We start from the raw sequence: 13097 nt of genomic DNA, 5'->3' as shown, positions 1-13097 counted from the left end.
CTATTTTAAAATATTGAGTGATGATACTTTGCATTCTGAATGGACCTTTTTGTGTAACAACAAAATCATCATCAGATTCCATACATGTAACCCTTCATCCACATTTTTTTGTTTTACAATGGTTACAAAATTTACGTAGACAATATAGTAGTATAGCTTAGCCGTACGTACATATATGTATATTTAAGCACATGGACAGTAATTAAAGAATGAATAAAATCTGTTTAGGCAATAACACAGGGTGAACTTGTGCCTATGAGATTGTGCCAGCACCTACACTCCATTTTCAAACAGTCAGTGTACTTTGAAGAGCCTAAATACTCCCATAGAAATTCACTGAAAAGCAAAGACCATGCCATGGAGTATTGCTCTAATTTAGACTTCTGTTTTCAAATAACCAATAAACATGTTATAACTTCACGCAATATGAGTGTTTCCCACAACAATCCACTGACTTACAGAAGCATGAAAAAAACAATTATTCCTACAAAATGTGCTTTTAAGCAAAGCTCTTCTTCCTATGCTTGTTTTCATTCGGAGACAACGTGAAGCTCTTTTCCTGTTTCTGATTAGTACAGCGGTGTCACCACGTTGCCATTCCTCATTCTCTAAGTAATCATCCCTTAGATCACAGGAAACCTATCTCATGGCCACTCACCTCAGTATACAACTACAAAGTGAAACTTAGCACTCCTAATACATGACTCAGTCACTGAAGCTACAGCCACCATATGGCATTACAAATATACGCTTCACTACATTCCATTAAAATGTTTCTAGCTTTGCTGAAAGGCTTCAAACCGAGGCTATAAGCAAGAGCATAGCAAATACTACAAAAGTAAAACACATGACCAGTTACTGTTTTAAGAAGAACCACCCAAAAAGCTACATGACCCTTGAATGAAGCTGTCTGGAAAACAAATTCGTTGAAAAAACAAATTTTACAGGCATGTTCTACGCAAGTTAAAAGTTACCAGACTGTTGCAAAGAAATTAATTGCATTCATCCCACATCCCACCCGTATTTCAGATGACTTGATTCATCTGGCATTGCATTATCAGGATCCTACAGAAGGCAAAATATTAATAACTATGTTTGTGTAATAAATAGGAATAGGGAGGCCTCTCAATAATGCAAACAGAACTAGCCCCCCCTTTTTTTTTTTCTTGATTTCAGCTTCAGATTTAGTCACAAAGACAGGAAGCAAAGAGTGTTGGAATACCTGACAGAGAGCAGAAGTCTGTCTTGTGACTGCTAAACTGAGAACAGGCAATCTATAAATACAGCTACTGCATTTGGACACAATTAACAATTCTGTTGCAAATTTAAGGAAAAATTAAGCCACAGCATTCCAGTCCATGCCTTGTTGAAAATTTTCAGAACTTGTTAATTGTTATTTAGGTTGCGTTTTAATTTAAACATTTTTCTCAGAGAGTAAAGGCATTTAAAAAAAGGAAAATATTTTAGCACTAGAGTAGAACAATAATTTATACTTGGAAGGAATGTTGTGATTGTTTTCCATCTTTGGATGCAAATAGCTGTAGCCCAAATTTGAAAGAATTTGCCTGCAATTCTAAAGAAATGTCTACATGTTTCTGAATCTCGTGACACTCCTTGGGCTAATGGTGGAAACAGGAGTATGACAGGAGGGAAAGATGATTCCTTTCTAATTCAATGGTACATCACTGGGTAGAATATTCGGTCTGAAAAGAAATACTAGAATTTACACAAAAATCTAAGTTGCTGTTATTATCTCCTAGTCATTTTGGACACCTTGCATCATCCACATTAATATCAATTTCTGTCGTGTAATCCACAACATATCTTTAAAATTTATCCCTTCTCTCTCACAACAGTCAATTCACCGCTATGCCCTGTGAACTTCTATAATATATTTTCTACCTCACAGCTGTGCGGTCCGTTCAAAATTCTTACTCACTTACCAGTCAGTTTTTATAGCTCTCTGGAGTACCTAAAGAGAACTTGGTCACCTAGATGAAACTATTATATTTAATAATTTCAGCCTTTCATTTATGACTGTCTTTAGCATCCACAGTTTCTAGCTGTGTCACTCTATGCCAGTCTGAGTACTCCCTTCTTTCCTTCCTCCTTTCTATCTTGGTATCTCCTTTCCTCTTGGGATCACCTCAGCTCTTCATTATTCTAAATATCCTGAAAATCAGCTTCTACAGAAGTCCCACAGACTCATGATGGATTTGTAGCTGCTCTGTCCTAATGTATGAATACACATTCCCCTTGTCCAACAGCTATTATGTAAGCAATACATTGAATAAATTGCTAAGTAATGCAGTGAACAAAGGCAGACAACAGAATCATAATCTTTTAGCAAAAATCAGTCAGATTGTAACACATATGGTTTTAAGCAAATACTTAGCAGCACTGAATTTAACTTTGCCACCCTGACTCTTGCTAAATCCTCCAGACCACTTTAGACTCCCAGAGCATATTAGGAAGACATTATGATCTTCCACAAAGAACGCTGAGTATTTAAGTGAAAAATTAGACCAGCTGGGTATCCCAAAGGAGCACAGTTGGAGTCTAGCTAAACTAAACCACCAGGCCTTTTTTTTGTTTTAAGGGTTTTGCTTTGGTGGGTTTTCTTTTTTTTTTTTAAAGGTTTTGGTTTTTTGCTTACAGCTAAAATAGAGAATGCAGTTTAGAATCATGGAGCTCAACGCTGGTCAAAACCTCCCAAAAAGTGTCTAACCCCAACCAATCAAGTAGGGTAACCATGGCTGATGTACAGTACAGCAGCATAGCTCTTAGTCTGAGAATGAAAAAAAATGCTCATATCCTGATGTAAAGACATGTGCCTTCAAGACCTGAGATGCTTCACTCAGTGCTCAAAGAGAAAATAAGAGATTTATTAAACTTATTCCCAAAACACTATTGATCTAAGCCACCACATTTTAAAATACCCACAAAAAAATCATACCATTAAACCGTCTTCCACAACACACTCTCTGAAAGCAGGAGTTTGATGCACTCTATATCCTTCTGGATTCAGCTTCCATGCTTAACTTGCTATGCTTCTGTCTGTGAATTTGTTTCAATAACCTAAACGTTTCAAATTATTGAATTCTATCTCAAGAGATATCATTCAGAAAATAATCAGGAGGAAGGGAAGGAAGGATCCTTAAAACAGCTCATACACCTGTGGCAGGTCAAACTATCATTTACCAGTGAACCATTTCTCTTGGTTTTCTTTCTAATCTACAAGCAGTGAGAGTGATTTCTCAGAGGGCGTTTTGGTGCTTATTTCAAACTCCTGGTATAGAACCCTTCATTTTGAAACACAGGTCACTTCGCTGAAGCTGATTCTACCTTCTCTTTAAAACCATTTTCTTTTCCTTTCATTTCGTATTAAATGTTAAAAGTATAAACAGCCAAGTGAAATATCTTCATTAGAGAAATGATCTCTACAACTGTTTTGTGCTAATGAAGGGTATATTTTTATTTCCTTTTTCATGCATTTTCTAAGCGTAGATATAATCTAAAAGAAATCAACTATCCTCATAGCTGTTAAGTGGACAATAGACAATAATTAGATAGTTATCCTAGAAATAAGCATGGAGGATACCTATTACAGTAATGTGAGTTTAATGATAGTGTTCAGGCAGAAGCTTAATGTTACTGAATATTCAGATCCGACAGCTTTAAAAGGAAAAAAAGAAGTCTAAAATTTTATTCTATTCAGATAGGAGAACAGAATTAAATATAAGACTACATTTTAAATCACAGATTCTGATAATATCATTAAGTGCTCCTATGAGTCTCAAAGTCATCATTAGCCTGGGAATATTTAGATTTCTAATTATCATAGTGTTCCCTACTGATATTAACATAAAATGTGATATTTGCAATATTCTCTAGTTACATTCAGATCAGAAATACGGTCTATTATTTGCAGTTGCTATGCATCCTAAATTTTTAAAAATGGGGTGAAAGGAAATCCTACAGAAGGTTCTTCACAAAGGAAACACTTGTTCCTGTTTGCAAGCAAAAAGGATTACCTGCTTGCCAACAACAGAAGTTTTAAAGGTAAGAAATTATGAGACAATGAACAGAAAATCAGAAATAGAAAGTGCTAAATCCTGCAACAGTTTCACTCCAACCTTTTTATCTTATTAGCAATATTGAATTGTTCAGAAGCGTTGCTGGGCTTTAAGAAGCCTGTGTAAGCAAAGGCTTTAAAGGCTATTTTCGTCCAAAAGAAGGGAGGAAAATCAAGTAAGACAGATGTAAAAGCACTAACCTGAGCATATGGGCTGCATTGAAAACAACATCAAATTCTGTGTTATCAAGCTCAGCTGCTTTTTTTGCCATCTCAGCTGCTTCTATCAGGCGGGATTCTTCTAGGAGGAACTGACCTGCAATGGAGTGCATGAACATGAGCCCACAGAAAACACCTGATGGATAATATGTCAGACAATATAGTTAGGAAAAGGAATTAAAAAAAATAAATAAATACATCAGAAGTCTCAGATTCAGTGTTTAGTCATTTGTTGATCTGCTTTCTATTTCAATATCTTTAAAATGTAGTAAATAGAGAAAAAAATGCAATAAATATGACAGGTAATGACTAATTGCAATATTTGCAGAACATATTTATGAATAGTGAAAATGATACAGTAAAACACAGCCATCAAGAAACAATACTCCCAATCCCTAAGAAGCCTGCCATTTAAGAATGTGCCCTTCTGCCTACACTGTGATCTTCACTTCCTCAAAACAAAATGAAATAAAATAAAATAGCATCTACAAATGAAATATACTCCCATTTTAAAAGCATGAAAATAACTTAATGAACTGGTATTTTATTACACATTTCAGTTACATTAAAAGAATCACAACAGGCAGCTTTTTACAAGTTTCCTACATGATCCTTAAATTTCACGTAAAAAAATAGAAGATGGCTAAAATCTAGTGACTGAATTTTTACAAATATCATTATCATAATCATTAAACCAAGTTAAAACTGAAAAGAATGAATAAATTAGCATTAACCTAACTTTAACTATAAAGTACAGTAGTTTCAAAACAAAACATATAACAACTAGTAGAACTCATTAAAAGCAAGTCTTCCTTTGAAGAAGAGGAAAAAAAGCACTTTGGAAGGCACTCAAACCACCTTATTTCTGCTGCTTTTAATAATTTTTTCACACCTAATTTGTAAAATGTGTTATTTTTGGATCAAGGACTTTTCAAAGGGTTTCAGCTGTCTAGACTCTGTGTCTATGTAACTTTATATTTGGAAAAGCTATCTTTAAGTATGGTGATTATACATTCCAGTATCCCATCCTTCCTTTTTTGTCTTACTTTGTAAAGCAAGATCACTCAACCAAAAGTCCACCAAGCCGTCACTGGCCACAAGCCTCTTCAGGAACAAATTATTCCCTCTCATGGTGAGGTATTTTCTTTTTTTCTTGCCTCCTTTCCTCATACCTTCCTTGCTACTTAAGTGCTCGCTATATGCACGTGCAGAAAATCCACTTAACCAGAGCTAGCAAGGTCTGCAGGGGCAGAGTGAATCCAGTGAAGCTTTGGTACAATGAATATATTTGCAGAAGGAATTATCTCAATACAAAAAGTGATGAAAAACAGCTTTCCCAGCTTTTTCCTTTCTCTGTGGATACATTTCAACTTAGCAAGAGATGGAAGATTATTTACTCAGACAGTCACCTATATCTTAGTTATTCACATCTACAAAAAGTCTTGGAAAAACATTCAGGTGCCTTGTGCATTCACAGCGTAAGGTTTGCTTGCTTTAGTTACATCCACACTCTAATATGTGCCATCCTTTCATGCATTATGATGCTCTGTGTTAATTGTTTCCAGAGACAGGTAATTTTCAGAAAGGCTTTCTCACACAGAACTGGAAGTAAATAAATAGAGAGAAAAACATAAAAAGAAAACACATGATAACAGTTTGGATCATAAGAAATTAATTTGTCTTCAGAATTAGACACCATTGCTTGAGCCATTAATAGAAGTCTCTTATGAAGGGAAAGAAAAAAAATGTTGACAAAAGCTACAAGTTTGCCTTCCCCTCCTCCCCGCCCCACTTTTTTCTTTTTGGTACCACATCAGGGTATGCCTTATATATAGCAGGAGAAACTCAGATATGAATCTGAAAGTTCTCAGGCAAGTAAATCTACCAACTACAATAGGCAGTTCATGTCTCTTGATTTGGGCTGAATTCCTATTTTCTTTAAGGAGAGGTCTTTGCAACAAACTTGACCAACTAGGTATTCCAATTCTCTTCCAACAAATGAACTAAAACAGTATCCCTAATCTTTAGGTCCATGCTAAAGCTAAACAGCCTTAAAGTGTTAACATTAAGGTTCTTTTGTTAGTGAAAGCACTGGATTAGCAGAATGAGACACTAGTAATTGAATGTACTATTGATACATCTAGCCAGGGGAAAGAAAGAGAACATAACCTTTTAGATTTCAAGACACAGTGAACATTCAAGATTATTCTCAAAAAAATTATATACTTAATTTAGGAAAAATATTTTGCAGCTTAGAATTTCAATATCATGTCAGCTGGTCATAAAGCTAATTAGTTCCATAAGGAGAAAAAACCTCTCATTATTGTCTTCAATAAAAATTACTCCAGGGTTTTTAGACACAGATCTTTAGAAACGTACTTCTAGTTTTCTGTATGAAATATTTAACACTAAAGCTCAATAGAGATGTTATCTTATGCAAATTTATAACTACCCCAATGTAATAAAATGTAACTGATACATTCTACTTCATGTGACATAATTGACAGACTTTAGATTCATTTCATTAAACAGTAAAATACTTGCACTTCATCCATGTAATTTCTAAAAATATAACATTATTGGAAACCATTTCAAACCAATACTAATGGTTTACTGGTGTTCTTAAGCAACACACTAGGTTAATTCTTAGCTCTTTAAGAGGTCTGTAAGATCAACATATACTGAAGATATTATGAAATTCGTACATGTTTTAGATTTCTACAAGAAGTCTAACTTAGAACAGGGCAACATTATATATATTTACTGAAAAGCCAGTGCACTGCTAGGTGCTTTATTTAAAAGCTTGTTTTTATTAATTGTTTTTCGAGGACTTTGGCTGCATACATTCCATTAGTCTACATGGACACATCAAAAATGTCAGCAACAAATCTAAACTAATGCTTCAAATTGTTAAAATCAGAGTTCGCTCTCCATTTACTACTAGGTCTCTAAAAATCATCTCTATAATAGGATTATTGTTTTATATAACATATTAAAGGATTATCTTTATTACAGGATTACCACAGTTAACTAAAACCAATTGCAAGTACTGCATGACACCAGCCAAATACGAGTAAAACTCACTTCTCCAGAGAAGAAAATTCTAGGACTATGCATTACCATAAACAAGTCTCTCTCCTGTACTAGAGGTGGTAATAACAGTGGCAATAACTCATGCTGAGTGGGTAGGTAGCAGGTGATACATAGCACCCTCCTGAAATCAACTGTAGCATCCTTTACACCCACATCCTTAAACGATAGTGATGGCAAACAAGAGGGGGAACACCCTGTCACTGCCTTACTCATTACCTGAGTAGAGGTGATTTAATCAGAGGCTGCTGATTAAGCATTTCCTTAATTGGATGGGCTATAAATATAATTGACTGCTACCTTCTCAATCTAGTGGAAAAGTCAATACCTGAGTGTACAGGTGTGTGGTGGGTTGTCCCCTGCCAGCATCCGAGCACCCACGCAGCCGCTCGCTCCCCCCGCCCCAGCAGGGTGAGGGGAGAAAACAGGAAGAGCAAAAGCAAGAAAACTTGTGTGTCAAGATAAGACAGTTTAATAGATGAAGTAAAGAAGAAAAAAACCCAACAAAACCAGCAAAGTGAAGGAAATCGCTCACCACTTCTCACGTGTAGACTGATGCCAGGTCAGCCTCCAAACAAAGACCACCTCAGAAGCCAAAAACCCTCTTCTTCCTCTACCCCGGTTTTTACTGCTGAACATGACATTATAGGATATGGCATATCCCTTTGGCTACCTTGGGTCAGCTGTCCAAGCTGTGTCCCCTCCCAATCACCTGCCGATCCTCAGCCTACTCGCTGAGGGGGCAGACTGGGAAAAAGAGAAAGCCTTGACAGTGTTCAAAGCACTGTTCAGCAACAGCCACAACACTGGCAACACTGGTGTGTTATCAAGGCTGCTTTAGACACAAATCCAAAGCACAGCATCATCCAGGCTGCTATGAAGAAAGTTAACTCTGTCCCAGCCAGACCCACTACAAGGTGCAAAGTTTCAGTTGAGAATTGATTTGCCAAGTTCTCCTGAAAGGCAGACTAATTTTATTCACACATCTAAATTTAATTTAAAGCACCTAAGTAGAGATATCCCATTTTGAGCACACTAGCTGCCGTTCCTTTTAATGTGATATATTAAATTCATACAAGAATGAACTGGATTGGCAGTTTACTGCTGCACTTCCTGCATTAAAAAGCAGACTTCTGAACTTTTTCTGTCAAAGACATAAAGATGTGTTTTCCCAAAAGAAGAGCACTAGCAGGGCAGAATATTGGCAAAGTGTTGAAGGTGGATCGGAAGCTCTGATCCACAAGACCCTGGATCCAGGAACCACTTGTGTAGGTCTAAATTTACATGCAGGATTTTCTCCTCTGACAGGTAGCTGGCAAACTGTATGATTTATGAGACACTGCCCAATATCACATATAGAGCTTTCTTATTGCAGGTGTCACGACTCTGACTCTTGCCAGCAACGTAAATTATGGTAACCTGATTGTTTTTTGGAATCAGAACCAGCTTTTGAGAAAACATTTTTCTAGAAGCTCTGAATGCCAGATTTTCCCTCTTCAAGGAAAGCATATTTCTCATTACTCTTCTTCTAGAATGGGAGTGGGAAATCCACAGTCCAGGTTCAGGTGTGATCTTCAACAACATTGTTCTTTGCCTGGAACAATGTTACTTTTTTAACAGATGTTTCCAACTTTCTTGCTAGACAGCACAGAGCTGAGTTTAAATGTGTAGCCAAGAGTTTGTAGAGACCTCTGACAGCAGAGACCTGATTCAATACTTCACTATCCTCTTAGTCATTTTTCCCTAAACTAAGATATCTAAGCATCAGAAAGAGCACAAAAGGTGAAAAATTCTGTACCTACAGTCTTGTTCAAACTTACTCTTTCTTGCAAATTGTCAACAGTGTTTTTGAGTCTATATTTGACAAAAAAAATTCAGAAAATATATGCGATCTACTGAAAAATAAGATAAAAGTATATATGTAATTTAAACAACAAAAAAAAAATGTCCAGTTCTTAGGAGCTGAAAAAAACCAACTTATTTTCATCTTCTGTCAAAATTTTTAACAAATATTAATCCACAGAGATGAAAGCATACAGCACTCTATCCTGTACAATCATCTGTCTAAAATGATCATGAACGTTTGTAAAGCAGTTTCTTAAGACATGCGCCAACATGAGTTTAAAAGCCATACATCTGAATTGGTAGTTCTGCTGTTTTATTGTAATATGAAAGGTATTAATTGGTTGGGATATGCCTGTGTGTAACAATGTTTTATGTTCAGAGCACAAAGGCATTAGTGCCTTCCTCTAGAATGGGCTCAACTATTCCCGACAGGCACTATGAGCTTTTATTTTACTAGATAAAAGTGCAAGTTGCACCAATCTTTCTTTAATTGAAATGTTCTCTCTCTTTTGCTCACTGACAAACATTCAAAGGTACTTTGTACCAGAACAGAGTAGGTTTCTGAAATTGCTCATCTTGCTACTGCTGCTTTTAAAAAGAATCACTTTGAATGTTCTCAGAATGCTGTTGGTCCTGCACTTACTCAAACTGCAATGATTTACACTTGCATCCCGATATCTTTAGTAATCCAAGCAAAACCAAGTAAACTACCTTCTGAATAAGAAGGAAAAACATTCTAATCCCACCATAATAGGGAATAGTTAACATTTATTTCTTTTAATATACGTTTGCCACCAAGTCTTCTGCATCTTATCCTCTTCAAAAGAGTTTTCTCCTTCCATGGCAGCAACTTAAATGACTATATTAACATGAAAAGTGGATATATCAGGACCATAGACTCAACTGCCAAATCTGTTTATAATAACCTTCACTAGAAGTTCTTTCAGCACATTCAACGTCAAGGGTTTGAAGCTGAATATTTGTTGGTGCTTTCAAAGCATTTGAAGTTTCAACAGAAACCAAAATAGGGATCTGGTTCTGGCTGACCCAATGCATTGTGTCTGTCTCTGAAGCACACAGCAAGGCTACAAGATCATAGCTTGAGAACTGAACTACATTCTCACTGGCATGAGCAGAACCACCACTGGAGTCACCATCAACTTCAACTCTGCTGTGGCAATGCAGAGCAAAAGAGCAGATGCAACCAGAGATTTCTGAATTGAAAATTTCAATAGCATTCTGTGGAAGAAATGAGAGGAGAGACCTTGTCTCTGAGTTGATTTCCAAAGCTTTTCAGGTGATGAATCAATGTTGCAAGATGCCAAGTCAACAGACATGACCTAATGTAACTGTTTCCTTTAAGAGTTTCAAAACAGATTCATTGGCTGTGAATGAGCAGTTCCCAGAGGAAGGGAATGTTTGCTTAAAGATCCTGCTCTCCAGGCCTATTTAGACAATTTCTTGCTGAATGTGTAGGATGTGACAGGGGAAGAAAAGAGAACTTACATCGGGATCACCTAGATGGTAGCAGCATTCCAGTTTGTTTTGTTGCTCCTTATATCCCATTCCATCTTTATCTAAAGCTGTTCTCTGGCTTTCTCACTGGAAGGGCTTTTGGGGAGTTCATACCCTCAATTGGTTCCCATGGAGAAGATTATTCCATGTAAATAAAATATACAGATATTTTATTTTCATAGAATAATGCAAATAATTTTATCTATATAATAAAATATATAGGTATTCCACTATATAGATAAAATATATTGCACCACTATGCAAGACAGTGGGTGCTGCAACATCAATATATGCACTGACTTGGAAAACTCTTTTTTATTAGACTTTTTCTTTGTCTGAAAAACTTATCTGTTGCAGTTGTGCTAAATATACCATTGGATGTCATCCAGAGCATGACCAGAGATAAGAGAGAAAAAATTAAATTGCAAGCCTTTGGGACTTGATGACTGAACTTGTGACCACATCTGGATCACTGGAAGCTCTCACTAAAACAAAAGATTAATGACAAAAAGATATAATAAAGAGGACCTCATGTTTTACAAATACTAAGGAAAATTCTGGACCCTATGTCATACCCCAGACACCTGGTCATGTATAAGGTTTGGAAAAGTGAAGTTTGGAAAAGTGAAGTTTGGACGTGAAAGAACTATCCAGTTGCACTTTTGTAGCAGCTCTGTGCTATCCCTTCAAAAATCCTCATAATGAGATGGCACTCATAGGTCAAAACATATCATCATCAACGAAGAAGTCTCTGGGGTTGTTTGTGCCACAGGCTTTTTCAGTTCCTGCAGAAACCCCAAATTTTGGCAACATGAAAGAAGCATGAAGCCACATTTCTAGCCCTGTCTCTGATCTGCAATTTCTATACCACATCTCTTGAGAAGTCTAGTATATTGTGCTGAGGAAGCAGAGTCAACCATGTATTTGGGATGTCAGAATGATTAGATTTAAGGATAAACTCAAGGGAAGAGCCAGAAACACGCAAATTCCACAGCATTTAGGGTCAGTGACCTAGCTTGTTTGGAAATACTCCACTGCATTCCACTTAAGTAATTGGTTCTAAAGGGAGTTTGGAATAAATAGTAATTATAGTGGTTTGTAATAATCTACTTTTAATGTTGTGTGATAGCAACAGCCTACAGAGCAACAAAAAGGACTTGACAATTTATGTACATATGCCTTTGTACACTCATCATTCACAGCTGCCAAGAAAACTGCAAACGACTTCAAATTGGTGTATTCTTCTGAATAGCTCAGTTTCTGGTATATTCTTGTTTGGTTTCAGTTTGGAAATAAGAAATATTGTCTGTGTTAATAGTAACTGAAGATTTTCTTAAATTGAAGTTATTGGAGGGAGTTCTGGGAGCAGAAAGGTCAGAAGTTTAATGAAGTTTTTCTGCAAGTCAGTTACATGGCTTTTCCTGGTTTGGGTCTAGGAATCCTGTCTTCCTGGAATTACATTCATTGATATTGTAGGAGGAGGTATAAACCATAGTCCAAAGTCAGGTTCTTAGCTGTTTTATAGTTTCCCCACAAAATCATTATATATTTACTGTTAGGATTTCCAGAAGATTTAAAATGGCAAAAACCTTTCATTTGCTGAAAGGTTCATGAGTGCATATTGGGAAGGCTGGCAAAGTCACTTAGTGATGGTCATACTGCATCTGGTTGGCTTTGACCCCATCTCATCAAGGAATTTAATTTCTCAATACATAATCACCATGTAGCATCTGGTGTTCCCAATGGAGCAGATCCATGCACTCTGTTTTATTTTATCATTTGGCATGTACTTCATTTAGCTAACCTGTCAGTCAGAAATGGACAATTCATTCACTGGAATTATGGATTGTGAAATCAGTTCACAACTCATTTAATTGACAAAGATCAAAACTGACCTTCCTGTGGACTTGAGTGACATTTCTTCCACAGGCATAAAACTCTCTTGAAGAAATGAGTAAGACTTCGTTACTAGGTCATGGTCGATATTTCTCTTTCTTACCAATACAGATTTGACATTTTATTTTTCATTATTACACTGTTTTCTTCATAAGATCTTTTCCTTAAATATATGGGAGAAAAATAAGGCTTTCCCAGGCTGCTCTTCAGGCAATGAAGAACAAAGACACTAAGCTCCAGCACTGTGAAAAATGTGACTACACAGAAATATTATAAATACATCACATATAAGAAGAAAACTGAATGCACATCTGTAAACATATGTAAATTCTCACACCCACTAACACATGTAAGTGTATGACTTAAAGGCTGAAAAAAATGGCGCTTGAAAATCCACTGCTATCATATTTCAATGAGATTTATTTTGAAGCTTAAACCACAGCAGTTCCAATCCATT

The 13097-nt window shown here is 36.3% G+C and overlaps 1 protein-coding gene across 1 annotated transcript in view; it reads right to left on the bottom strand.

The window, feature by feature from the left end:
• TMTC2 (transmembrane O-mannosyltransferase targeting cadherins 2) overlaps positions 1-13097 on the bottom strand; it is a 259966-nt gene that overhangs the window by 24984 nt on the left and 221885 nt on the right. The window contains exon 10 of the mRNA XM_075725112.1: positions 4277-4391. Coding sequence (XP_075581227.1) covers positions 4277-4391 — 115 coding nt within the window. The remainder of the gene's footprint in view (positions 1-4276; positions 4392-13097) is intronic.

Source organism: Pelecanus crispus, chromosome 1, assembly GCF_030463565.1.
Source record: "Pelecanus crispus isolate bPelCri1 chromosome 1, bPelCri1.pri, whole genome shotgun sequence".
Lineage (NCBI taxonomy): Eukaryota > Metazoa > Chordata > Aves > Pelecaniformes > Pelecanidae > Pelecanus > Pelecanus crispus.
Note: the sequence above shows the minus strand (reverse complement) of the source record. Positions and strands in the feature narration are given on the sequence as shown.